The sequence below is a fragment of the Paralichthys olivaceus genome, chromosome 16 (assembly GCF_024713975.1).
Source record: "Paralichthys olivaceus isolate ysfri-2021 chromosome 16, ASM2471397v2, whole genome shotgun sequence".
NCBI classification, from domain to species: Eukaryota; Metazoa; Chordata; class Actinopteri; order Pleuronectiformes; family Paralichthyidae; genus Paralichthys; species Paralichthys olivaceus.
Window position 1 is genome coordinate 6,443,089 of NC_091108.1, and position 26,249 is coordinate 6,469,337.

A 26,249-nucleotide genomic window follows, 5' to 3' on the forward strand; every position below is an offset into this window, starting at 1 on the left:
AAGAAGACAGCGTTCAATAATGTCTCAAATAACAGAATGAATATGAAAATTAGCATTAGGGGGAAGGGACAGAGCTAAAGTCAACAACTTGTAGCTTATACCAAGACAACAGGATGTACGAGGGACTCACCTGGGAGCTGGCTGTCCAGGTATGGAGCTTCCAGCAGGAAGCTGCTCCATGGGAACAGTGTAACCCTGCACTGCAGTACCACTCATGGCATATGAACCTGATGCAGGCTGACCAGGGTATACCTGTGGTCAGAGACATGCACAGAGTTGCTACTGAGTTGCTAATGTGAGAATTGCTTGGCTTGACTGAAAGGAATCCAGGGCAGAATAACAAGAGGGAAACCGAGGCAGATTAAATACTGAAGTGAAGTATCAAGATTAGGATATTAAAAGTGTTCTTCCTTTTTCACTTAAGACAATGTCACTCAAAGACAATGTCTCTGCATTCGAAGGTAAGAAGGATGGCACTTTAGATACATGGGACAGAAGAAAAGATATTCACTGTGTTTTTAAGTGAAACATGTTTGCATTCACAGTGTATGATGGGAAGCTTTCTGCTGTTGTGTGAAGTATAACTGTCACAGTGTAACCGTACCTGTTGTGCTACATTAGCGGGCTGCTGTATGTAGTACTGTTGGCTCTGCAGCTTGGCATACATGGCGTAAACTGGATCCTCATTCATCAACTTGGCATACAGAGACAGAGCTTCCATCACTTTCACATTCAGGTCTGACAGCTCTGAGTGCTTCCTGATAATACAAACACACATAGACAATAAGTACATATTTCATAAGGGTCTGATTTTATTAATTGTTATATGTTTTAACGTCTGATAGTCTTTAGTTTTATTTTCACAATAATGGCATTTTGTGGTTGTTTGTAGACAAAACATTTTAGCACAGTTCACCTGTCTATATCCTCCAACTTCTGGTCAATGAGAGGTCCCATTTGATTGCAGGCACCTGATTAAAAAAAATATATATTTTAATGGTCTTTTAATGGAATTTCATCTCTACTCAACCAAAGAATTCACCAGTTGTTGCTGCAAACTGACAATTTTTCTCACACCTTCATTCTTCTACTCAGATTATTTCAGTCTTCAATCTTCAGTTTACCTTCAAGCTGTAATAACTCGACGCTGTCTGACTGGTTGTCTGTGGGATCTGCACTCTGGATCATCTGCAGTAGTTGGTCCATTTTGTCCTGAAATGTTTAAATAAAGTTTCTTTGATGAGACGTTCACATAAGCTGCGTTGATTTTTCAAACGTGATTACATCCAGTTTACAAATTAAAAAAAACATCCTGGGGTAATTACTTCAGCAATTTATTTTCCTAAGATAGAAAATGTATCTATAGTTGTTAGGTTTTGATTCAGACTATATTGTAATTCATTGTAGGAACAGGTGACAGTTTTAAAATCAAAAATCCCATCTTGAAACATTACTTTAGTGATGCAACAGTGACATTTCAGTGAAGCTGAATGAGCCTGTGCACTTACCTCGTCTATATATACAGGCTCTTGTTCAGGCTCTATAGTCTCCACCTGGATGTCCTCACTGAACTGTACAGTCTTCTTCTCTGTCTTCACTGTAGATTTTCAAGTAAGCGAATGCGGCAATAAAAAAACAACGCAACAGTAGCAATCAGAAACACGTGTAAAAAGTCAGGATGCGCTGCGTCGTTTCACAGTCAAGATCCCAAAATAGTGTGAAATATTAGTACGGATGTCAAATGAGGATGAAAAAGTTAGAATATCATATAAGCCTTTGAAAAATAAATAGACACAAAGAGCAGTTGCCGGCTGTTCTCATGTTTGTCGAGTGAAGTGATTTTTCACAAACGGAGGAATAAGGAATGCGCACATGCAGTATGATTCTATAAACAAAGGATTAAACATTTGCAGGAGCATCACACAAATGAATATGATGACTCCTTAAGCCAGAATAAAAGAATTCTAGTTTAGTTGCAAAGCATCAAACAGTTGGATGTAAGGAAGAAGCACGACAAACTATCACCAGACAGCAGCAAAGGTCATACACAGTGAAAGCCATTGGTGATGATGAGCAATACATTTCTGTGGGTTCTGACAATGTATTGAACAACTTCAGCTTCTATGCAAACTAACACAGCATATGTAAACTACTGACATGCATGGACAAGCTAGTACATGCAGTCCTTTCATATGGAGCTCAAATGTCCTCTGGACTACATCGGACAGGAAGCCATAGAGATGACAGAAAATTTGGTTCATAAGATGTGATGCCTGAGGCCAAAACGTTTTTTGTGGCTCTCACAGTAGAATCCATTGTAGCAGCAATGAAGATGTTAAACACATGCAGGAATCAAGTGAGTGGATTAATAAAGAACGTGCATCACTTCACGAGACATGTCGTCGCAGCAGTTACTGGAGAAAAACCTTGATCTGTGTCTATATGACAGATTTGTTCCATCAGAATCAGGTAAAACCTCTTGATAATAATAAATGTGTTGCTATGAGGACAATTCTCATATGACTCACCAAATGTCCTATATATATATATATATATATATATATATATAATTTTTGTCTATGTCAGCAATAACTTAATTGTGTTGTTTGTGTTTTTCAATTGAACTGTATTGTTCTTTGAATTGTTTCACCAGCCGAGTGTAAGTGATAAAGTATTTTCCTCTCAGGGATCAATAAAACAATACTGCTAATGGACTAAATGGAGATCAAAGAACTAGATATGACATAAGCGGGGTGGGTGTGTGTGTGTGTGTGTGTGTGTGTGTGTGTGTGTGTGCGTGAACTCACTCATCTCAGGCTCCGCAGTGAGGTCAGCTGTGACAAAGTTAGAAGGGAACAGCCCCACTCCCTGATATGTTTCCCCTTTCCACCAGTTGGGGTCACTGAAAAAACCAGAATCAATATTTAAGAGTTGACAAACTAGATACACTCTTAATTGTACGATTAATTTATTATATTTTTAAATATTGGGCATTTTGTTAGTAATTCCTGAAAAGTAATTTCAGAGGTTTTCATCAAATGGGAACAGAATCCAAAAGCTGTTCATCAGATTGGTTGAGATGTGATCATGTGAATCTCGAGAGGTAATTTCTTTTCAGGGCACCTATAATGTGAATGCTCAACAACAAACAGCATCAAACTGTCCCAAATCCTCTCTTTGACAAATCCTGGTTTGCTGTGCATACATGCCTATTTGTTTGTGTGAGTAGTTCACCTGTCGTCCATGATAGTGATGATTTCTCCAGACTTGAAGGTGAGCTCGTTGTCCTCAGCAGCCTCAAAGTCATAGATGGCGCGAACTTTTCTGCCATCTGATTTGTGCGAGGAGAGCAGGTTGGAGGTGCTCGGGTAAAGGCTCGACAAGGACGTCTGCGGACGTTGCTCCTTCAGCGACAGCTCAATAGCTGCAAACATGAGTCAGATTGTTACTTTTCTTTTCAAAGTCCTTACACCTTTTAAACCTCCCTAAATATTAATGCAGTTCATAACTCCAGTGTAAATTGTGATTTATGCAATTCCAACATAAGACAAAGGTCACAGTGATTGCATCTTTGAAGGATAATACTCCTTTTCTCAACCAACACCTGAGGACTGCAAAACTGGTAATATTTAGTTGTCTGATATTTAGCTAAATGACTTGTTACCTTTGGCCAAGTCTTCCTCTTCTTTTTTGTTTGTTGAGGTGGATGGATCCTTTGCCACTAAAGCAGGGCTTGCTTTTGCTTGCTCTGCAGCCTGTGAAAAAAACAAAAATACTATACTTAGGTGAATCAAGAACTCAACAACATCCTGTATTTGTCTTTTTTCCCCCCCACAGGCTTACCTGGGACCCCACTGCAGGAAAGGTAACACCCTGCTCACGTAGATTCTTGATCATTGCTGAGATTAGACTAAGTTGAGGATCATTGCGGAAGTCCTCTGCCCACTCCACCATGAGGGCTTTAAGCTTCTCGCACACTTTGGGGTGGCCCTGGTGATATGTTCAATCAAAACGTTATGAAAACAAGGATGGCACACAATCACTTCATGAGGTTATCTGGACAACACAGAGGGCGAAAATGACCACATACCTTATTTAAGACGTTACTGACTTCACTGGCAAACTCTCTGGAGCACACCTCCAAGTGGAAAATCTTCCCACAGTTTGAGACACAAGCACCAAGAAGCTGTGAGGACAAAGGTATAAAAATATTAATCTCACTCACTAATTCAATTGATAACAATAGGCAACAAACATGTAACACCTATTACAACAAAACCTGAGAATTGATTTGGTTCCACCACCTGCTTTCATTTTAATTAAGTGTTGATAAAGTTTGATGACCAGAAGAAAACATAACATCTCCATTAACTGAACAGTCACACTTAGACCAAACATGGCTGTTTGTTTCCTGTCTGCTTACAGTCAGCGCCTGCATGGCAACATGAGGATCCTTGTGGTTCACTCTTCTCATTATAGAGCGGAGACATTCTTTGGGTCTGCAACAGAATGAAATAGAATAGAAATCAAAGGTTTGTGAAAATGAATTGCTCTGCCACAGAAAATTATCAAAATAGATGTTTCTCCTACACACTTTGTGTCTCTGGATTCATTCGCCTTCCCTTTGAAATCGTGTTTAAAAAAAAACATTTCAAGAAAAGCTGAGAGATGTGTAGGTGTGCATTCATGTGTGGATTAGTTTAAGACAGTTGACTAACCCAGTGCGTGACTGCCCTATCTTATCACATATGTCCAGAATGAGGCCCCAGTCCTCAGCTGTGTTCATCTCACTGGTTGCTTTCTCTGCAGGAAGGAAGCACAACAACAGCAGAAAACTTAAACATTGCAATTTCTTTGTCACAAGGTTTTGATAACGACATCTTATAACGACATCGACATCTCATTCTCATTTTTTTAAAGATATACATTTATTAAATATTGGTATAAGAGTTGTTTTACTGCTTAATATCAGTATGGATGATGGCCCCACAAAATTCCGTATGAGTTGGGTGCTAATATTTTCTCTCTATGCCGAAATGTCCTTCATATTTCACAGTGGAATAGCGGTTCATGCACTGAGTCAGGGACGTGTGTGAATTGATGTTTTGCAGAATATTTAGATTGAAATTATTCACACAAACATCAAAATAACAAATAACTTATAACCAGACAGGTGATTTAACTCATACCCTTTGTTACAAGTTGATTATCACAAGCAAATATATAAAATAACACAATTGAACAGCCTGAAATGAACCATCCACGCTGAATTAGTCCACAATGAGCTGTCCCCGATGATCCTGAAGTGCTGACTGAGGGCGGAGGTGAGGTGTTGGTGCACTTTGCTCATCCTCTGCTCACTGCACATGCTAATGAAGTGGTTAACCACTCGACCCACAGCAAAGAGACAAAGGGGAACACACAGTAGCTTCACGGTTTCATCCATCAGCCCGCATCCTATTTCACTTCCACTAAACTACCAGAGGACAGCCTCGTCATGTCGGTGAACACCACAGGTTACAGCCAGGTAGTGATGGAGCAGACGGCTAGCACGCTAGTTAGCTTAGCAGCAATTAGCCGGTGACAACATTTGTTTCACACTTCTATTGACTGTCAACCTGGATGATAAAATAAAAACTTTACCACAACACGACTGGAAAACGTATGAAAAAGTAGTTTCATCTCTTCAAATGTCGGGACTTTATGAAACGTTTTCAAAGATTCCACATGCTAACTGCTGCTAGTTAAATCCCATTAGATGTGGCAAGCTAGCTAGCCGAATGAGCCCAGTGGCTAACTGAAGCACAGCAAACACCGAGGGGAAACAGGCAGCACCAGAATCAGCTTCTGTAGCACCAGCTTATATGTCGTTCAGTGTGTGATGTGTGGGCAGATGTGTGACATTAGCAGTGTGACGCTAACAGGGATGCTGTGCCGCTGGACCACACAAACAAAGCTGTGTGGCCACAGCTACTTCTAGCTAGCCTGCTACAATTAGCCCCCCCCCGGGTCCTGGTTTACTCACCCACATCTTGGTCGAATGGGTTGGTCGCGAAGAGAGGCATCGCTGGTGTATCGACAACAACAGATTTCCGCCTTCTCTCGTTAATTCCCTCTCTGGTTTATTTCATACAACAACAACGCATAGTAGCGACAGCTTCATGAATCTCAAGCGCAGCTGCGGACACAGTGACTCGGCTACAAGGCTCAGTGTTTCTGGGTGATCGTCCCGTGTTGGAGACTCTGCGGTCATCGACTGTGATTTAACTCCGGAGTTCAGAACAATAAATGAACCATGAGCCACTAAATCGCCTCTGACTCCAAAAAAAGAAAAGAAACATGTCATCGTCAGCTGACTGTGATCACGTGACGTTATCTCATCCCATTGACCATACATATGAAGGAAAGTCAGGGTCAGACATAATAAACCAAAAAGAGAAGTTCGTCTTTTTTTAATCATGTTGCTTGTAACAATTCAAGTGGACGTGTAGAGAATAAAGTCGCATTGTTAATATTTGTATTATTATTTTGGCATATTGAGAACTCTCAACAGAATATTAGGGCCCTATTGAAGAGGAACAATACAGAGATCCAGATAATTGTCCTAACTGAGTAAAAGGTTATAATATTACAGGAATAAAGTTGTAATTTACAGGGAAAAGTCATATTTTAAGAAAAAGTCATATTATAAGAATAAAGTCATAATATTGCAAGGATAAGATTTAATTATTTAATTCTCGACATCTTGACTTTAGTCCCAAAATAGTATTTCTAGTTTCTTATCCAATTTTTTTTTTTTAAATCATCCTCAAATTTAGTTTGACTCTCTTCTCAACATTTCAACTTTATTCTGTCTATACTCCTGAAAGGATAAAAAACGACCTCCTCTCATCTTTACCTCATGCCTGCCCCTGGCAGTCTTCCCTGCATGTGGACCACAGTGGATAAGGTCTTAATCAAGATTTATTACATCTGGACTAGAATATTCCAGATAAACATGGAAATATGCTAAAACAAATCCAGATGTGTGATACATTTATCATTGTTATTGTTTTGTCTTTGTTATCTGATAATGTAAAAAAAACACAATAATTAAAATGGGATGGACAAACTAATAGAAAGCTTTTTTGTATAACACATGTCTGTCTGGGTTTATTCTGTCTGTGCTGTGACACTATTGATACATGAATGGTGTTTAAAAAAACAACATCTGTATCCAGTGTATTTATTGCAAAATATAACAGGAATAAAAGCATCGACTCCACACACAGTTTCTTTCAAATTTTATTGTGATAAGTGTCCTGGCCTTATCCAGAGAAACCTGGTCATTTAATTAAGGCACAATGAGCCAACTGCTATTGTTCATAACAACTGATTATGCAAATAATAATCATGTAACATATTCCACATATTGTATTAGACATAATGAGTAAATCATCGTATATGGCTACATTACAAAACAACAACATATTGTTAATGTATGCCTCATACTGTATAAAACTGGCAGTCTAAAATCTAAGAAATAGGATCCTTTATAAAACAGCAGCACTGCTCACACTGAGCATCTATTATAAAAAAAATGACATGAATATTTCAGTTTGCAGAAAGGTGAAATTTACATTATTTGTTATCTGAGTTTGCAGTCTTTTGCTGATGGTGAGCGGGTGCTCATAATCTTCTGGATCTGCGTTATATATGTGATGGTATAAAAATAGTTGTAACTCTATTAACAACATAATCCTCTGACATAGATTTTCTGTTAATGGAAAGATTGACAAGGCAGTTAAGAAATAAAATGGTATGGTTTGTGAATTATTATTTACAGATACACCTGTACAAAAGTGGCTACACCAAACAATGACATAGTATAGCCTGAATAAAATGAACAAAAATATAAACGCAACACTTTTCTTTTCGTTCCCATTGTTCATGAGCTGCAATGACATTTCTACTACTTTTTCCAAGAACACAAGCGTGCAGATGGCATATTGATTGAAGGAGAGCCAACCGGGGCCGAGCCTGCAGAACTGAATGTCCATCATTCAACCATCAGCTGTCTCAGAAGACATTTCCAAGAGTTTAGCAGCACTGTGTGTCCATCCACCACGTGTCACCATGACAGCACAAGATCCATTTGAGATACTGAGTCGAGAAACTGGACAACTGTCCCCCAAGTTGTTCAAATGCCTGCACACGTGCTCCAGAATATAACCCCCAGTTGTTGTTTTTTCCACTGAATAGTGAATGTTGTGTGATTTCTAACATTTAAAAAATCCTGCGGGTTGCGTTTATATTTTTGTGTAGTGTTGATTACTACATTCTTATGTTTCCTTCAGTACAAGTACTACAAAAAGGCCGTAGTGGGCTGGCTCTGTGCTTTGTTGTAACGCTGTGTTGTAAAGTGCCTTTGACACAAAGATCAACCCAAGTCTCAGTGATGCTCATGTGGGCTGGCTTCATCAGGGGCCTCTTTTCACAGAGAGCTCCTCCTCATCTCCTTCATTGTCACTGCAACTTCAACTTCAGCCTGTTCACCTTCCTCCAAGAGACACTGCGAAAATAAATAAATCACATTAGATAGATTTAAACACTGTTATAATGCTAGATATTAGATTTGAATTTTTTAACATTAACGTGTTTCTTTTAAATGTCACAGCATCAATTCAAAGTTTACAACATCTTGTTTGAAAAAGACACTTTCAGGTGTCTGGGATCTCATGTTTGGATAAAAAACTCCGTGCCGTGGGAACACGTGTAAGATAAACGTTATGTCAGAGTCATCAAATCTGCACTTCTTATCTTACTTAAATGGAAATGATGAACATGGGGCTAGGTACTGCACACTGAATGTCTGTAAATATTAAAAACACATTTCAAAATCAGAAAGGTCTGAGAAGGTACTGACAGTCAGAGGCCCGTTCACAGATGAAACCGATGCGCTCAGTGCAGTAGAAATCATTCCAGTAGGCATTACGGATAAGACCAGCACAGTCCTCGCCGTCTTTATGACCGTTGGTCCAGTTATCAGGTTGGCCAGGCTTCCACTTGCTGATGGTAAAAAACATCAGCAGTAATTATCAGATTCCAAGCATTGATATTTTGTAACATAATTAATCAATGAATCATGGCAGAAATCAGTAAAACAAATTGGATCCATTTGCTGTAAAACCAACTCACTTGAAAACAGGTAGGGTCCCGTCCACCCACTTCCAGACATTTTCCTCATGTCTGTCAGTCAGGCCCAGCCAGAAATAACCTTTTCCTGTTATTGCATCTCTCACAAATTGCTATGAAAAGAAGAGCAACAGATCTTTCAGGATAATTAGCTCTGAAAATTACATGTCTTTGTTTAGCTTTAGTTATTTTAGTTTGAATTGTTTTATTCTTTAAAATCAAAATAAAGACGGGGTTCATGTACCTGCTCTTCATTGTCATTGATAATGAGCATATAAGATGACATGTTAGTGCATAACTGGTTGGCCTCATCAAATTTGACTCTCTGGGGATCAGAGGAGAAGTAATAGCAGCTGTCTCCAAACTTTCTGAACCCAGATGGACAACCTGCAAACAAGTAGTTACCAGAATGTCAAACTGTAAAATCTCTGATGTGAGAATAATTGTAAAGATATACTCATAATGAGCCACATATCTGTATTCTATCCATGTGTAATAATAAAACCCACCAGGCGTCGGAGTGGTGGCCACAGAGGGCTGGACCTGCCGGGACACAGAGCCTTGTGGTTCCTCGGCTGGTTTGGAAGGTTCAGGTGCTTTGGGAGATCCAGGGACCTGAGCGGACTGAGTTGGCTTTAATATTATGGGAGGTGCAGCTGCAGGTAACCCTGGTAGCCCTGGAGGGCCGGGAGGGCCAATAGGTCCAACAGAACCCCTAGGCCCATCCAATCCTGCCGGTCCAAATGCACCTCTGGGGCCCTGTGGCCCTTGTGGTCCTGGCATCCCTGGCTGTCCATCCCTGCCAGGAAGCCCTGCAGTCCCTGGGTCACCTTTATCACCAGGGTTTCCAGATCGACCTCCAGGGCCTCTCGATCCTTTGGACCCCGGAAGACCCCGACCACCATTTGCACCCTTAGGACCTATCGAACCTGGTGGTCCAGCAGCACCTTTCTCTCCTTTGGGTCCCACCTGTCCTAGCATCCCTTTGTCTCCTTTATCACCCTTTTGCCCTGTCTGGCCCAGTGGCCCCTGTGGACCCTTGTCTCCCTTGGAGCCCCTTGGACCCGGTGGACCTGAAACGTTATGAGAACAAATAAGTGGTCCACATGTCTGAGAATGTACAATCTGTGCAACAAGAAAGAAAGAAAACACAATTTACTTCTTGTACTTAGGTATTTTTAGTAAAATATACGTAAAATGGTATCATCATAGTTATGGTGTAAGGTCTTTCAAAATTAATAGATATGGTTTATGCGTTGGATGCAAAGTAAGATTTTGCAACAGCTTTTCAGATAAGATTAGACAATCTTATCTTATCTTTTTAGAGGAAATAGAAAGAGGAAGAATCGTAAAATAATGGATTTACTGGGTATCCCTATACAGGGGTACAACAATCCAATCCACATCACAACTTTCATCCATATCCATTTGTATTATGATCTAAAAAGTGTTTGACCATTTCCAGGACGCACACATACCCATCTTGTTTTCTTACCCTGCAGGATGGTGAAGTTGGTGATGAGCTGAGAGTGCTTGCTGTCCACAAGCTTCATCTCCTCCATCACCATCGACAGGTTGTTGACCTCTCTGTCCAGCCTGGCTGTCAGCTCATCCTGCTGGCTGCGCAGCTCTTTGCCCTCTGCTTGGGCCTCGGTCACGCTACCATTCAGTGCCAGTAACAGGTCTGAATGTCGAATCACTGTCTCAGCACAGGACCTCAGGCCGGTCAGGTCGACGCTGATGGCACCGAGGACCTGCGTGGCAAAGCTCATGTTTCCAGTCACGCGGTCCATGTCGTTCTCATGTGTGTCTAATCGTGCTTCTATCTTATCAAACATGGATGAGGTGGTGTTATCGTGGTCTCTCTGGTGGTCCATCAGCTCACGCATCCTCTGGTCCTGTCCCTCGGTGAGGGCCGAGGTGTTCTGGATCTGACTGGCCAGAGTGCTGAGCTGAGCATCCAAGTCATTAAGAGATTCCTCATTGGACCGGGCCAGGGCTGAGTTGTTCGCTGCCAAAACCTGGAGATTTTGCACCTTTTCCTTCAGCCACTCTGTGTCAGCCCTATTCTGTCTGGCCGTCTGCTGCAGACCCTGATAATCATTTTTCAGTTTCTGCACCGCCTGTCCTGCCTCTTCCACCGTCTTCTGCAGTGTGCCGAGCAGACTGCGTTGCTGGGACTGTGTGATGTTTAGTGCATTGACAGTAACCTGGGTCTGGCTCTGCTCTTTGACCTGGCCCTGTATCTCTGACTGGAGCCGTACTGTGTCCGTTTGGAGGTTGTCAATCACACCACTGTAAGAGATCAGGGTCTGGTTGAGGCCACGCAGTGAGGCCGCATTTCCTTCCAGAAAGCTCTGCAGGGACCCGTGGCCATTTTGCACGTCATCGCCTGTGATCCGAAGCTCATCCAGGACGTCTCTGTTTCTGGTTGCCCTGAGTGCAATGTCATTCAGTTTGTTCTGTAAGAACTCCAGATCTGACTTGAAAGTCTTGATTTCACTTGTGGCATTAACGGACTTCTCTCCTGTCTGATCATCTGAAGAGGTGACACCCAAAACATTGATAATAGAGAATTTAAAAAAAAGAAAAATAATGACATTTATAGTGATATGAACATTTCTTGATGTATATTTTGGATTTATTACCCAGGCCCTGATTCAAAATGTTGTTTTTCTTACCTAATTTCTTCAAATCTGTCTCCACAGCGTTGATCTTGCCTCCATAATTCTGCATGCCCTCGGTCACATTGTCCATTCTCTGGACCACTGACGGAAGAGGAAAGAGAGAGTGTAAATACAAATGAACATGGTACATACACCTACAGGGAAAAAGACAATGGGTTAAATTAAACAGACAATATTATGATGACAGTTCATCGCAGTATCAAACTGAAAAACTCACGCTCCAACGTTTTGCCAAGTCTGAATTTTTAGACTGCTCAAACACAACTGTCCTTTTAAGTCTAACTAAATTTCACTTGCCATTTTTGTGTATATGTGTATGTATCTATGCTATATTTATGTGTGTGTGTGTATCTGTTTTTCAGTCAGTACATTTACAAAGCATTGCATCTTTTGCTTCTGTCTAAAATCTGAATTCGTCTTTCAGAGACATCTCACCAACCCTTTAAACTTTCTGAACAGCAGGGGACGCTGTTGTATTTATTCCTCTCAAGGGATCTCTGAACACAGGATGTTGAACAAGGTGAAGAGTTTCCTACGACTTCAGTAGCCGGGCAACTGTGCATCTGTTGATCGATACAAACCTCAATTTTCCGAGCACATTCACAAATTCCACTTCAGGATAAATAATGTTAAACACATGATGAATACCACACTAACACGCTCCGACTCCGGATCCACTTTCTTTCTTCCACCCCCCCTCTCATCTGCAACAAGAATCTGTCTCCTCTCCACCGCAGTTTGTTTTTCTGTCGGTGTGAGAGCGTCTAAAAAAAGTGCGTTGGAAGACGTCCTAATCTTTCGCTGTTATCATTCCAGGAGTGACAAAAACACTGAGCAATAACAAAGTCGGGACAAACAAAAACACTGGTTTCAAAGAGATGTTGGATAACTGCTGTGAGCTGGAGAAGCTGGAGCATGAGTCTTGTCTCTTTCTCTTTCACTTCTTAATCTTCAAGAGCACAGTTAACCTGTATATGTCTTACTTAACATTCATTTAGCATTGACCAGGTTACAGTTTTCTATTACTTATTATGTTTGTTTAAATTTAACTAGCAAGATATATTAACTTTAATTTTATTAGATTAAAGTTTTGAGTCAGTCCAACTCATTTTTATAGTGTATTTGTTACCACATGTGCCCACACCCCTATAAAACTATATTTAAATCCACTAGATCCAGATATTTAATAGAATCCATATGAAATTGCAAACTCATCGACATCATTCCCCTAAATATATGCATTTCTTTTTTTAATCAAGAAAATGAAAATCACTTCTACAGTTTTTGCGTAATCCTGCGAACCAACAAACAAATGTAGACGAAAACAACATAACCTCTGGCAGATGTAATGATGTAATTTATACCAGGAATACCTCCCACACTCTTCACTTCCCTCGTCTTGATGACTGAAATACTTTCTTATTCCCCTGTTAATCTCTACATCTCCCCACAGGCCTGAACTGGAGGAGCATTATGACTTGTATAAGGCTGCTAATTTGAACAAGGCTTATTGGCTGCTTATTGTGACCCAAGTTATGAGCCATAATCCAGCAATTACCCAACGCGATGTCTGGTAGATTTATGCTGATCCACTCTGCAAGAGCAGACACTTAATGACACAGTTTGTAACACAAACAAAGATTTAAACTTTTAGGGTAATTTGTAGGGCCATGATTAAGAAACATAAAATGAAAACAGTGCAGCAGGCTATAAAGGATGGAGAAGACAAATATACAAGACGGAACCAGCCAACACTGGTTTCTTGCAAACCTCAAACTATGTTGGACACATGCAGCCATTTGTGAGTTAACCTGCGGTTCATGAGACAACAAATTGCTACCAAACCATAAACTTTCCTCTAGGTTGTTAAGCGAGAGGAGTCGCTGCGTGGTCATCTGGCAGACATTAGAGCCAAACCATCACATGTGCCTCACGCTAACACAGAAAACCCAAAACTAGAAACCCTAAACAATCCCGACAATACTCACAAGGTCAGATTCAGATTTTAATCCAAACTTCAATCAAGTCATTCCCTACTGGTCGGATTGTGTTTATTGTTTGTTGGTTGGAGTACATGGTTCACCAGGTTGGTACACCTGCAGAGCAAGTAAGACTTAAACATATTCTGACAGGTTTTCTGTGAATAATTTACTCCGTAAATGTGTAAGACTGGACAGAACACAAAGAACATTCCATATTGGTGATCCCTGGAATAACCTGAATTCCTTTCTGTTTCTATTTAACATCACAGCCTTGGTTCAAACAGGGAGAAACAGAGTTAGGACACTGCTGCGCAACAAATGTGTTTCTCATCAAAAGCTATGGCTAACCTCAGAGACATATCAATTCAGTGGACAGTGAACTGTGGATACTGTAAAGGGACCCTCTTCAAGTGGTAAATCTTAGGCTAAACTCTGACTCGGCTGAATTTGGTTTCCCCTCCTGTTGTTAGCAATATGTCCAATTTAGAGTAAGAGACAAAGACTGAGACAGACTTTGCATCTATATGCTGACAAATTGCAGAGCTGAACCTTCTTTACAAATGAAACTATACTATTGTGCTTCTAACGATTTACATCCTCAGTAGGAAATATTTAACATACTGTACATAACACCAGTCTTATCCTACTTATCTAACTAATAGTCGTTCTGCATTGAACGTATTTGTAAATCTACAGTTACTTACATTCTTGTCGGATGAAAATATGTAAACCAATATTAAATGTGCTATAGAGATAATAGAGAACATGAGACATGAGAAAATTACAGTATCAATGTTGTGTAATGACTTTTTAAAGCAACACTATGTAGCTCTTACTGAGCAACAACGCCCCCTGCAGCCACATGTGGTGATTAATTATGTTGGGTGTCTGAGATAAATGCTGGTTTTTAGTCTTTTTAACTGATCTGCATTTACAGGTTAGCATTACCCTTGAACTAGCTGGACCTGATCCTGGCAGTTTAGTCAGTTATGTACTTCTCACCAAAGTCACACAGAGGAAGAACAGGTGTTTGGGTTGAGCACCATTCCCTCTTTTCCTCGTCAGTGTGCCATCAAACAAAACGTGAAGCTGCCTTTTTTTTATTAGCGACAGTGTTGACTTACCTTTGTATCCTAGGACAGCCACAGCGATGGTGAGCAGTGCACAGAGCACGTAGAGAAGTGCAATAGCCGCCCTCAGAGCCCAGTCATTTTTACACTTGGTGCACTCTGTACCCTCCTGAATTCCTATAACATACAACAGAATCTGCGTCACATGTGATTGTTCTGTGTGCAGTGAGTCTGATTCACTCCAATGTGCTTATTTCTTATAGTTCATCAAATATTGTGCAACTGCAGCAGCAACTTCGTATGAATGAGCCAACGTTTTTCATTCAAAAATGAAATCACATGGGACTGTTTCTCTCATTTCATACCTAAGTTTAGTTCTGTAGTACTGACATGGGACACTCTGTGCCTTTTCTCCAGCCAAGCATCTATTGAAAACATTTGAACTCACGAACAGGCAAGAAGACTCACGATGAAAAATACTGCACACATGCTATCCAGACAGAAGAACCAAAACAAAACAGTGACCTTCTGTGTCATTCCTCACTACCATCCGACCTAAAACTACAGTGCACTGAAATCTTTCACGTCACAGAATGAGCATGTGGTTCAATACTAAACATTGGACTGCAAGCAGGATGTTTAGTCGAGTTCATTGCAACTGACCAAGCAGCTGCTGGAGAGCAGAACAAGAGGGCAGCTGGTGTCCACATTAGATAATAAGATCTTCATGTAGATGGAAGAAACTTTAAATCACATTACATAGAAAGAGAAAATGTGGGGTAACCTGTAACACTTCACGAGACAGGACGGTTATCAAATAAATGGCCCCTATAGTGTTAAACATGGGTATCATTTTTCCTTTCAAAGTGATTGCTGGGATTTTGAAGTGGAAATTGGTCCAATGAAGCCAGAAACACAAGCATTCAGGTAATCACACAGACAATAAACCAGCCAGCAGCTTCGACAGATTATGTAGAATTAAAATAAACTACTTCAGCGTCAGTCCTGTACGGACATCTTCATATGACTTTCTCCTCAAACAGCATCAGGGCCTTCACTCTGTCCCTTTGAGTCATGTCACCCACGATGAGACTCAGTCTGTAGCCAAAGGGGTCTCCATCCCTCCCAGTCAGGGCTGGGCCGGGACCACCAGAGGGGTACTGGACGTTTGGCCTCTCTGCTTTGGACCCACACATCTGTGCAAACATCACAACTGACCACCTCAAAGAGGCCCGACCGTGGACACAGACATGGATATCCAGGCCACTGTTGTCCTTATGTGTCCTGAGAGCCCCCCCACCCCCCCATGGTCCTGACCACATGCTGTTTTAAGGACAACATCGCACCATGTAAACAATCAGCCGAGCGTCTACAGGTTCTGGGTCAAGAGCAGGGCAGCGGTGGTATTTCTGTGTTCACTGGAGTTTGAACTGGCAGTATCGTATGTGTGCTCCGCATGCTTGCAGGGTCACTGAGTTTCAAATACTTTCTCACAGTCAAAAGCCTTTCTTTAAGGATCTGTTCTAATCACAACGTTGTGTACGAACCCCCTGCTACTGACATACTAGAACAAATTCCTCTCAGCACGTTGCTCCCACATACCTTTGTTTATTAGACTGTGCGACAGAGCATATCATAAAAAAAGGGCAGGAAAAGTTAAAGCAGCCTCCTCAGAACCATTTCTCTCATCAGTTGGGTTTTTAACACTGTGATGATGACTCAGCTAATTTTCTGATTCAACATGTTTGCTGATTAAATCCAAAGTTGCTGAGTCACACCTGCTGTACAATTATTGGTTACTAAGGCTGAAAAGAACTGCTACGATAGTCAAGCACAATTTAGACCAGGCAAATATTGGTAGTTATGGTACTGGGGTCATTAACTATACTAATGCAATACAGATATTGCAGAAAATGTTCTGACCCCATTTGGACCTGTTATCATCCATCCTTAGTGAACACAAGTGGTATTAGGTGCAGGTCTCAATCTTTATATACAGTCTATGGTCTGAATGCACCCAAATGCAACTTCAATGTTTCCTGAGATGTGACCATTCCGACCATGTTTGGAGGAGGGCTGGGACGCATGTGGCCTCATTCTTTTCACAGTGTGAACACAAATGCATCCTGGGCCATGTATGAAGGACCACCTACCAACCTTGCATCAGTTTCACTATGAATCAAACAGAATTTTACGCTTCTCAGCGATCATACCTTTCTCCACAACATTTATTCAGCCCCTCCTGACTCCTCTCTCTCTACCTCTCCTTCTCACTCGCTCATGCCAACACACAAACACAGTCACATCATACTCATATATACTCAGAATTGGTAAAAACAAAATCGTTTGGCCTTTGTGAAGAAATTATGTACTTGCTTATTTGCATATAGAGCAAGGACACACATACTAAACACTGCCCACTTGAGATTGGATCTCTCAGGACAGATTTTAATACCAACTCTGAACAGGGCCTCTCTCAGCTGTCTCCCACCCTGTCGAACTTGGCATAAAATGGTAAAAAATATCCAAGGTACGTTGGTTTATTTATAGATAATTAGAGTCAAACCCTAAAGTGTAATGCATGCAATAATTCATGTGGTTATGTGAGTAATCAACACTCAAAAGCTTAGTAAAATGATGAGTGTTAAAGGTAAAGTAAATTTTAGAAACTGCCCAAAACATATATGGAAAACGCTCAGTCACCTTTGGGAAAGTAGTTTGCTCACAATGGAAAAATGTTTCAGGCTGCCCAATGTCATTAGCTCCAGGATAAGCAGTATAGATAATGGATGTATGGATGGTATGGATGTCAGGACTATAATCCAAAAGCATATTTAGTCTCTGCACAAACTTAAATGGTCATCCAGTTAACACTGTCCCTATTAAGCACACACAGTGTTACATAACTTGGCAAGGACAGGTTACAAACCCAGACTGTCATGTTCTTAAAGTGATGATACTTCGACTGAGCAGACATGGAAATTCATCCTGGACAGAGCAGCCAGAAGCTCAGTCAAGGGACACAACATTTCCCCTCTGTTTGACAGAGGAGGGGTTTCTGCTCCCTCCAAAGGATTTTGCTTTAACACCACTTCTGTCAGCGATGTGGCAGACTGATGAAGAGGAAACACTTCCGAGGTATTCTGTTACACAGACTAGATAGATAGAAATACACTGAGACACTATGATTTGTTTTGTCATGTCTGAGACTGACGAGGTACTGCCCATTATCCTGACGATAATCCAAACACACTTCAACAAAAACAATCAGACAGCTTTTCAAAATGGTAACGAAAAAAACCAAGGAACATAAAAAATGAAATGATATATTTTACATCATATGCATATGACCATTGTGACCTCGTGCTGTCTACACATCGACTACTGCAGTACATAAACAAGCTGGCACAAACATGTAACATGAGCTGAATGAAAACACATTGCTCAACCAAACTGCCGGGTGCAGAACATGGGGAGGACTGTGGCTGTTCAGAATTTGAAGAGCGGCCAGGACGTCCCAATCAACAGGCTGGAATCCTGCCATGTAATCCCCGAGAGGTACATAAATGTCATAAGAGCCTTAAAAGAGCAGAGGTATGCTGAAGGATACTGTGTCTATATTACAGTCCAGTGACAACCATGTACTCCCTGTTGTTTTGGCATGTTTCTGCTTTGATATAGTGATTCGTTCTCCACTTCCTCGAGTTGTGTAAAAGAAATAAAGCTATAATATCCAGGATTAAGGTGCAGCCTTCGCAGCTTTTGACGTTATTTATATCCAGTGCAGGCGCAGTAGTGATTGGGCAGCGGAGCCTCGGTATCAAGGTCCTGCCAATATGCTTGACCAATAGCTTTTGATGCTTGATTGTTAGCAACATGCTTAACAGAGATTAGCAAATTAGCTGCCAATCTTGAGCATGACAAGATTAGCATTTAGCTGAAACACTGCTCTGCCCATAGACTGTTTATTGAGATGGACAACATGACAGATCCCCTAAAAAAGTGAAGCCAAAGTATCTTGATCACCGCCTGGTGGATGGCTGCACTATATGTATTATACCCTGCCTCCTCCATGTTAGTGGAGGGGACATGGATCTAACTAAAAAGTCACTGTGCACCACAAATAAATGTTTCCTTTTCCTTCATGATGGCAGCTTAGACTGAGTTGCTATTGATCAAGCTCCCCAGATCGCTACTGCGTGGACTCAGGCCCCAAATGGGAAGTCAGCAGCACTCGTATCCAGTATATTTTGGCTTAATTTCTGGATAGTGGGAGGAAGTGGAGACAGGATTTTGTTGACTGAGTAGCCTTTGGAGAAACAACTGTCAGCAGCTGTGCATATCACAGACTGGTCAGAGGCATCACAGCAAATTCTGCAAATTGCTCTTTGTTGTTACTGAGAAGAAGTTGTAGTCAGCTGTGGTCACAAGAGGTAGAGTAAGAAAGAGAAACAGAAAGGAGACAGAGAGGAGGATGGGGGCAGTCCAGTGTGGTGTCTGCAAAACAGCTGTATTTCATTTGGTCTCTGAGTCAGTCAAAGAAAAAAAAATCTCAACACTTATTCCCTTATTCCATGTACCTGCCATTAGACTCGCCTGCATGCCCCGTCTCACTCCTGGCTGGCAGTGGAAATTTCCATGGCAACACAAAGAAAGCCTGTACGGACTCGAGCCTTTTTGTGTGAAGACCCTTTGTGCAGAGTGTTAATACTATGGTATATACAGTAACTTGTTAGCTACCGCAGAAATCCCTTCACTTCCTAACCTTCCATTTTGTGTTATGTATGAAAGCTAAATATGATCCCAAGCCAGACACCAGCAGTCATAGACAGGCCATGGCTCTCCGCTCCACCTGGATGGAGCCGAACATTACAATTCTTCCAAATGATGCATTTTTGTCTCACATTTCCAATAGGAACACACAACATTATGTGGTATCTGTCTACAAACTGTCAAAACTACAATTACATCTAATTGCGGTTCAAGTTTCAGAAATTTCTGTAATATAATAATCTGAAATATTGAAACAGATAAACTTGAGAATTGCTTCAACAAACCAAGACCACACATACAAGTAGACACAATAAATGGAAGTAAAATGAAATTTTTACATCATTGAGGATGAAGTATAATATTCAGAGACATTATTTTCTTTTTCAAATAACAAGTTACGCATGTTTATTGGCATGTCCTCAATATCACAGCTCCGTACCACTATTATTACTGCGCAGACTCGAGCTCCAAATGATGTCATTGGTGCAAGATGGCAGCGTTCACACCTGAGATATTCATTTCAGGATATCTTTACTTTCAAATCTGAACACACTCCCGTATTTCTACCCCTAGAGCAAGTCCTCTATCAAGTGTATGCACACACAGATTTCTACTTCAAATCATTTGGGAGGTCACTGCTTAGGAATGGGCGATCACTTATCATTGTTTAGAAGAAAGTCTGTATTTCTATCCAGAGTTCAGTGTCAGCAGATGTGTTCATGTTCTACACTTGAATTTTGGGAAAATAAAGTGACTTTGTAGATTAATGTTTTTCTATATTGTGATCCACTGTAATAGAGACAGATAAGACTGGTCATTTTATTTATCTTGCCTCTAAGTGCAGCCTGTGCTTGATGAAGTGGCGAGCAGCACCTCTGACCGTGTTGAACCCTGGGCTAAGAAGGTGCTCTGGGGTCGTGGTGTGCTCCTCTGGCCCTCTTAGCCACCCCAGTAATAACAGTCGCCAACTGGAATGTTAACAAGTAAACACTCTCCAACAGGGGAAGTTACTACTGTGACAAATTGCTCAGACATTAGCTTCCATGAATTGCTGAGCTAGCCTTGCATGCCTAGCGTGTGATTCTTTTTTCTTTGCTTGCTGCTAACAGGTTTATGACACTTTAAAATAAGCCTGGTCCCCTGCAACATCTGGACCTTGTTACGCTGGAGCCAAATCAAAAGAAGACATGAAAACATTTGATACATCAGCCCTTCGTGCCAAGTATCATGAGAAAAAAGGGCCAACGTTGACAGTGGGCTATTTTGAGTGTTTTTATAAGAAACCTTCTCAGCTGGTACTCACTTCCTTCACGTTAGTTTACAGCCACGGGTTTGTAAATGAAGTTGTTTTGAGAAAAACAACATATGGATGGCTGCATGTCTGAACAGGATGCGATACCCTCATTACACACATACACTCACATGCAAACAAGCACATGCTGCCTAAAGCTGATGCAGCTGAAAAGTGCCCTTTGATGGACCTTGGCTACAGAGCACATAAACACTACACTGGGATATACAGCATGGACACTAGGTATCTTCTCTTTGTGGAAAACCAAGGTTCATACTATACATGCATCTGTACAACTTACAAACTGTAAGAAATGACTTGAAGAAAGGAAAGGTAGTCTGAATCTTTGGGGGAAAGAAGTTAAGGATCTTTTAATCTCTTCTCACCCCAGATACATTTTTGTGGTGCTTTTTGAAAAATCTCTGGAACAATCTCCTCACACGTCCATCACGCATCACGTAACTGATTTGAGGGACTTCCACTCATCTGGTCTTGCATGTATTTGGCTGTAGCATCAACTAATCTCATTTATATATATTTTCATTGAAGGTAACTTTTGTGTGCGTGTGGTGGAATAACTGAATATCTACCACTGTGGAGGGTCTTTTTAAAAAAAGTATGCAACTAGAATGACTCTCAGTAGAGCGTGTACCTCAGCAAAGGCAACAGTCCCCTTAAATCTAATCAAGCTAATTTCACACACTCAACGATTGTTAAAGAAAGTGAACTTAAACATCCTGGATATGCACCCTGACACATTCTGCATCCTTCCACCAAGTTTTGTTGAAATCCGTTCAGTCATTTTTATGTAATAGAACAAACGATAAAACAATCAAACAAATGGACAGGGCGGACAGATTCAACTTTCCTCCCCAGCGCAATAATCTGTAAAAATATATGGATCTCTGGCTAATATTTTTAGATGTATATAGCAATCAATAGATTAATAAATACAATTTTGGAAGAATCAACACTACAACTACTAAAGTTTTTATCAGTATTTCTTATCACCACATGCTCCTCAGTGCAAAGTTTATATAACTGCATAATTCCAAGTCCCATGGAGGTTGTGCAACATCAAGAAAGAAACACTTGGAAACAATATCCACTGACAGAACCGTGCAAACAGAGAAAAATGGCATCCCACGGTGAGACATAGCGCACTGTTGGGGGAAAACTTTATGGGGCATTTCTTATTAGCCGAGCAGGCTGCTGGTTTTTTTTAAACCCCAAAGTGCTAAAAGGCACAAACGGAGTCTAATTGGTAGCGAAAACAGTCAGATGGACTATTAAAAGAAGCAGAGGACATGGAGTTGATCAGAGCTGGTGTTATCAAACCATCTGCGTTTGGTTAGAGGAAGACAGACATGACATATAGGTCATATATCGAAATCTCAAGAGACAGACTTTCAAGCGCGCTAGTGTGCCTCATAAACGGAGCAGGGCCACTGTATTCAGGGATATTTTGTGAGGCAGGATTAGATATCAAAAAAAGTCTTTCAGTTGCAGTCAGCAGTTTCCGTTAAAGACTGAAATTCAGCCTCACTGTGTACGTCTCTACTTTGGCAGTGCTTGGTGTCGTTAGGAGATAAAGATTTGGAGTCACATCTGCTGGCACAAGCATCAGGGGGAGAAATCAAAACTACTGATGGAATAAAACGTGTGATGTAGATCCACGGTGAGCCTGAAAGCAGAGCTGGTGTTGACAGGAAGGATTTTTTTAATGTAACTGAGAATTAATATTCCCAGTGAAAGCTGTAAAGTGTTACTCAACAAGCACCTGCATCTACACTATTAAAAAGGAATGTGTTTAAAGCAGGGCCATGCAAGTACACTTCATACAAACAGCGCTTGTTGACTTATGAGAAGTTGTATTCCAGAAATACACTTCAAACATACTTCAACATGTGACATGCTGGTGCCGTTAAGATGGGCCCAAACCAACAAAAAAAAAAAAAATCATGACTCAACATTAAAATACCATGGCTCCACTAAACAGGGTCTATCGGGCTACATGGAGCCCCGGAGTTTTCAAACTAAAACGAGGCAAGCAGCTTTTCCAAACTTTTATCGGTTTTGAAACTTTAGAGTAGTGTGGACGTCAGGCGTATCCGTAGCAGAGTTGTTGCGTTGACTGTAACATCAGTAATTAATTAATCATTTATACCGGAAACTTTTCAACCCAAGAACAAATATCTCAGACTAAAAAGCACTTGTGCGTCTTTACAATAAGAACATTCTGTTGACAAAGAAATTTCTCGATTACCACAACTTACATGTTCAAATGCAGAAAAATATAGAAGCCATAAACTAACTTTATTAGCGTGAGTGGAGAACAAGAGCCCCCCTGGCTCCTCCTGCTCATGTTCCAGTGTTGGAATGAGGTCATTTCACGTAAAACAGGACCATGTGAACCTCGGAGAGAGAGTGAAGCGGGGGTCGGTCATTGATCCTCACTTACTTTCAGCACTTCAGTTGCATCACATTAACATGAGCTTGTCTTGTGAAGTGTCAGATGCACAGAAATGCAGCAAACAAAAGTCTCTGCTGAATCATATATCTGCTTCTACAGGAGCAGCTGGACTGATTTGTTTGTGTTACCTTGAAAAGTAAAATCTGTTTTATGCTTTACAGTATTATCCGGCTCTACAACTGAGATGTATAATCTGCCAACATATGAAACATGGTTATAAAAGAATGGGACATTGGACAGGCTGCGACCACAGGGTTAAGCAAAGTGTACATGAGGCTCTACTGAAGCGAGAATTGACAGGATGTTGTATTTTTGGACTGAAACATCCACGAAGCATCGTGCTGCAGCTCTGACATCGTTATTTCTCAAGATCCCATTTTTATCCAACTAATTTTACTATTCACAGGGAAAACGTGCGACACATGTGGATTATATAAGTTTGATCAACCAAACAATTCAACCATTTTATTCATAATGGCTCCCATAGAGAATTGTCTGCGTCTTGCAAGACATTGGAAAAGCCTGGTTCTTCCTATTCTCAACTTCACCACACTGACATGAACACAAATACACTGAGACGTGTTTTTTCATGTGGGTTTAAGAATATTTCATTACACACGCATGAGCCCAAAACCGCTGCTCTGGTGCAGAGAGTAACCCTGGAGTTAACTTTGCAAAGCATCTGTGCAGTGGGGTTTTTGTGTGGTCACGCCTGCTGGGTGGCCCTTCGTGGAAGCACTTATGATACTGAATCAACAGCAATCATCACTGAGCCCTAATTTTCATCAGCCTGTGTCTGTGCTAGGCTCCATCCCATCACTACACAGCACTTTCAAGCTCCATCACCCAGAAGAGCCAATAAAACCACACACTGGGGATCCAACTGGTTCCTCTGATGGTGAAAGATGCCGACCACAGAGACGATGGTATCTCACTGTGGTCCATGTTGAAACAAGAAGAAGCATTATGATGTGTATTATTGAACTTCTTATAAGTTGATGCCATATTAAAATTGATCACCATATAAACTAGAATGGCCCTCAGTAGATCACAAACCTCCGCCAAGGCCCAGCAGTTCAGTTCAATGTGCCTGATTTTTTTCTCATCGATATCAATGTATTATTCCCCAGGGAAAAATATCTCATTATACCTCACAATATTTAAGAAAATTATAGAAAATATAAAACATATACAAACACGTAATGGATTCTTTCCTGATGTACACTCCATCCTTCAAACTTTCATGGTAATCTGCCCAGTACCTTTTGCGTAATCCTACAAACTATCAAACAAATACAGATGGAAACATAACCTCCCTGAAAGAGGTAAAAGAAGGGAAGTCTTTAGGCTAATAAAAATTCCAATATAATTATCATTCAACTGAAACGTTCCTTTACACAGTAACCTCATTAATCTTGTGATTTCACAGACATCAAGTATAGTGAAGCTAAGAGGCAACAAATAAAACATCCTGCAAACCAGAAAGTCAAACTGGCCACTTTGTCAAAACCTCACTGGAAAAAGAAGAAATGTAGTTATTTCCTTTATTTGAAAGACAAGATGCTCTTGTATTTCCAAAGAGAACAGATTAATACTTTAGGCTGAATAAGTGAAATTCCATTCACCTCCACAGGACCAGAGCGGAAATCTAAGAAATGCCAACTCTAAATCTGTCCAAGTTTCGCCTAAACTGTTCATGATATTTCAAGAGGTGAGAGAGTAAATGTGGGTGAACCACCACTGAACTACTGAACTAAACTATTAACACTGTGCAGTTAATCCTGCAGACATAAAAGTTATCTGAGTATATGCTCAGAGAGGACTGAGTGTTTCTGTAATATCCTTCTGCAGCAGATGAACAGATGTGAATACACAAACACACGCAAGACTTGAACCCTTGGTTGAAACGCTCAAGAGCTGAGACGATGGAAAAAGCTCACGTGGCTGATTTCTTATTGCAACATGCAGACATTTTTCAGTATATCTCCAAAAAAATAAAAGCACTGAAGCTTAAACAAGAAAAACACTGTGGGGTGTTCTGGTTCGGGGCCAACGAAATCACAGCCAGAGCAACCAACGCAACCGCAGCCTGGTCTGCAAGCTGGAGAAGTACCGCGACTCACGGCAGAACAAAGAAAAACACACGTTTCATTCTCGCTGTCTGTTGTTTTTCAATGAGAGGAAGCAGCAGGGTTGATGTTGGCCACATCAGGAGCCAGAAGACTTCCATCAAGTGAAATACTGCTGCAGAGCCCTGAGCAGAACCTGCTCACACAGCCTGTCGGACAGAAAATGGGAGTGAGATGCTTCCAATATTGTGTGTGTTGTTTTTGCGACTGAGCCAAAACCTGCTGTGATTGGAGGTCTCAGCATCCATTATGTGAGAGAAAACACCCAATCAGACGACAGCAGGTTGCAGGCAGGTCATTAGCGTTGACCAACGTCTCCCTCTGGGACACGAGGGAGGTTTGATGAGATGGTTAAGCTGAGTTTCGTCAAAACAACTACGGCTAAATATAAACTGACTGACAGAAGCTCCTCTGCTACTCTACAGCTGTCTTGTTTTATATCTTTCTCACTGACATTAGCTTTGTGAGCATTCAGGGGCTGCATCCTTCAGAAGACTGTCCCAATTCAAAGGCAGCTTCAAACGCAACCAACAAATACAACCTGAGCGACAGAGGATTCAATTTTTAGATCGTTCTTGGGTCAACAAATCCCAAGTTACTGGAATTTAGTGAGTGCAGCAGCTAGAAGTATCTAATGATGTTGAAGTACAGGCGGGACAAGCAGGTGATA

The 26,249-nt window shown here is 41.0% G+C and overlaps 1 protein-coding gene across 1 annotated transcript in view; it reads right to left on the reverse strand.

Annotated features, from left to right (window-relative positions):
* LOC109645615 (signal transducing adaptor molecule (SH3 domain and ITAM motif) 1) overlaps positions 1-26,249 on the reverse strand; it is a 37,272-nt gene that overhangs the window by 3,385 nt on the left and 7,638 nt on the right. The window contains exons 3-23 of the mRNA XM_069510725.1: positions 14,968-15,090; positions 11,856-11,942; positions 10,670-11,713; positions 9,684-10,247; positions 9,419-9,561; positions 9,178-9,287; positions 8,975-9,048; positions 8,516-8,535; positions 6,026-6,101; positions 4,719-4,803; positions 4,424-4,499; positions 4,091-4,186; positions 3,844-3,990; positions 3,665-3,755; positions 3,235-3,424; positions 2,808-2,902; positions 1,509-1,597; positions 1,125-1,212; positions 917-971; positions 605-758; positions 131-252 (exon numbers count right to left, since the gene is read on the reverse strand). Of these exons, the coding sequence (XP_069366826.1) occupies positions 131-252; positions 605-758; positions 917-971; positions 1,125-1,212; positions 1,509-1,597; positions 2,808-2,902; positions 3,235-3,424; positions 3,665-3,755; positions 3,844-3,990; positions 4,091-4,186; positions 4,424-4,499; positions 4,719-4,803; positions 6,026-6,101; positions 8,516-8,535; positions 8,975-9,048; positions 9,178-9,287; positions 9,419-9,561; positions 9,684-10,247; positions 10,670-11,713; positions 11,856-11,942; positions 14,968-15,090 (3,529 nt within the window). The remainder of the gene's footprint in view (positions 1-130; positions 253-604; positions 759-916; positions 972-1,124; positions 1,213-1,508; positions 1,598-2,807; positions 2,903-3,234; positions 3,425-3,664; positions 3,756-3,843; positions 3,991-4,090; positions 4,187-4,423; positions 4,500-4,718; positions 4,804-6,025; positions 6,102-8,515; positions 8,536-8,974; positions 9,049-9,177; positions 9,288-9,418; positions 9,562-9,683; positions 10,248-10,669; positions 11,714-11,855; positions 11,943-14,967; positions 15,091-26,249) is intronic.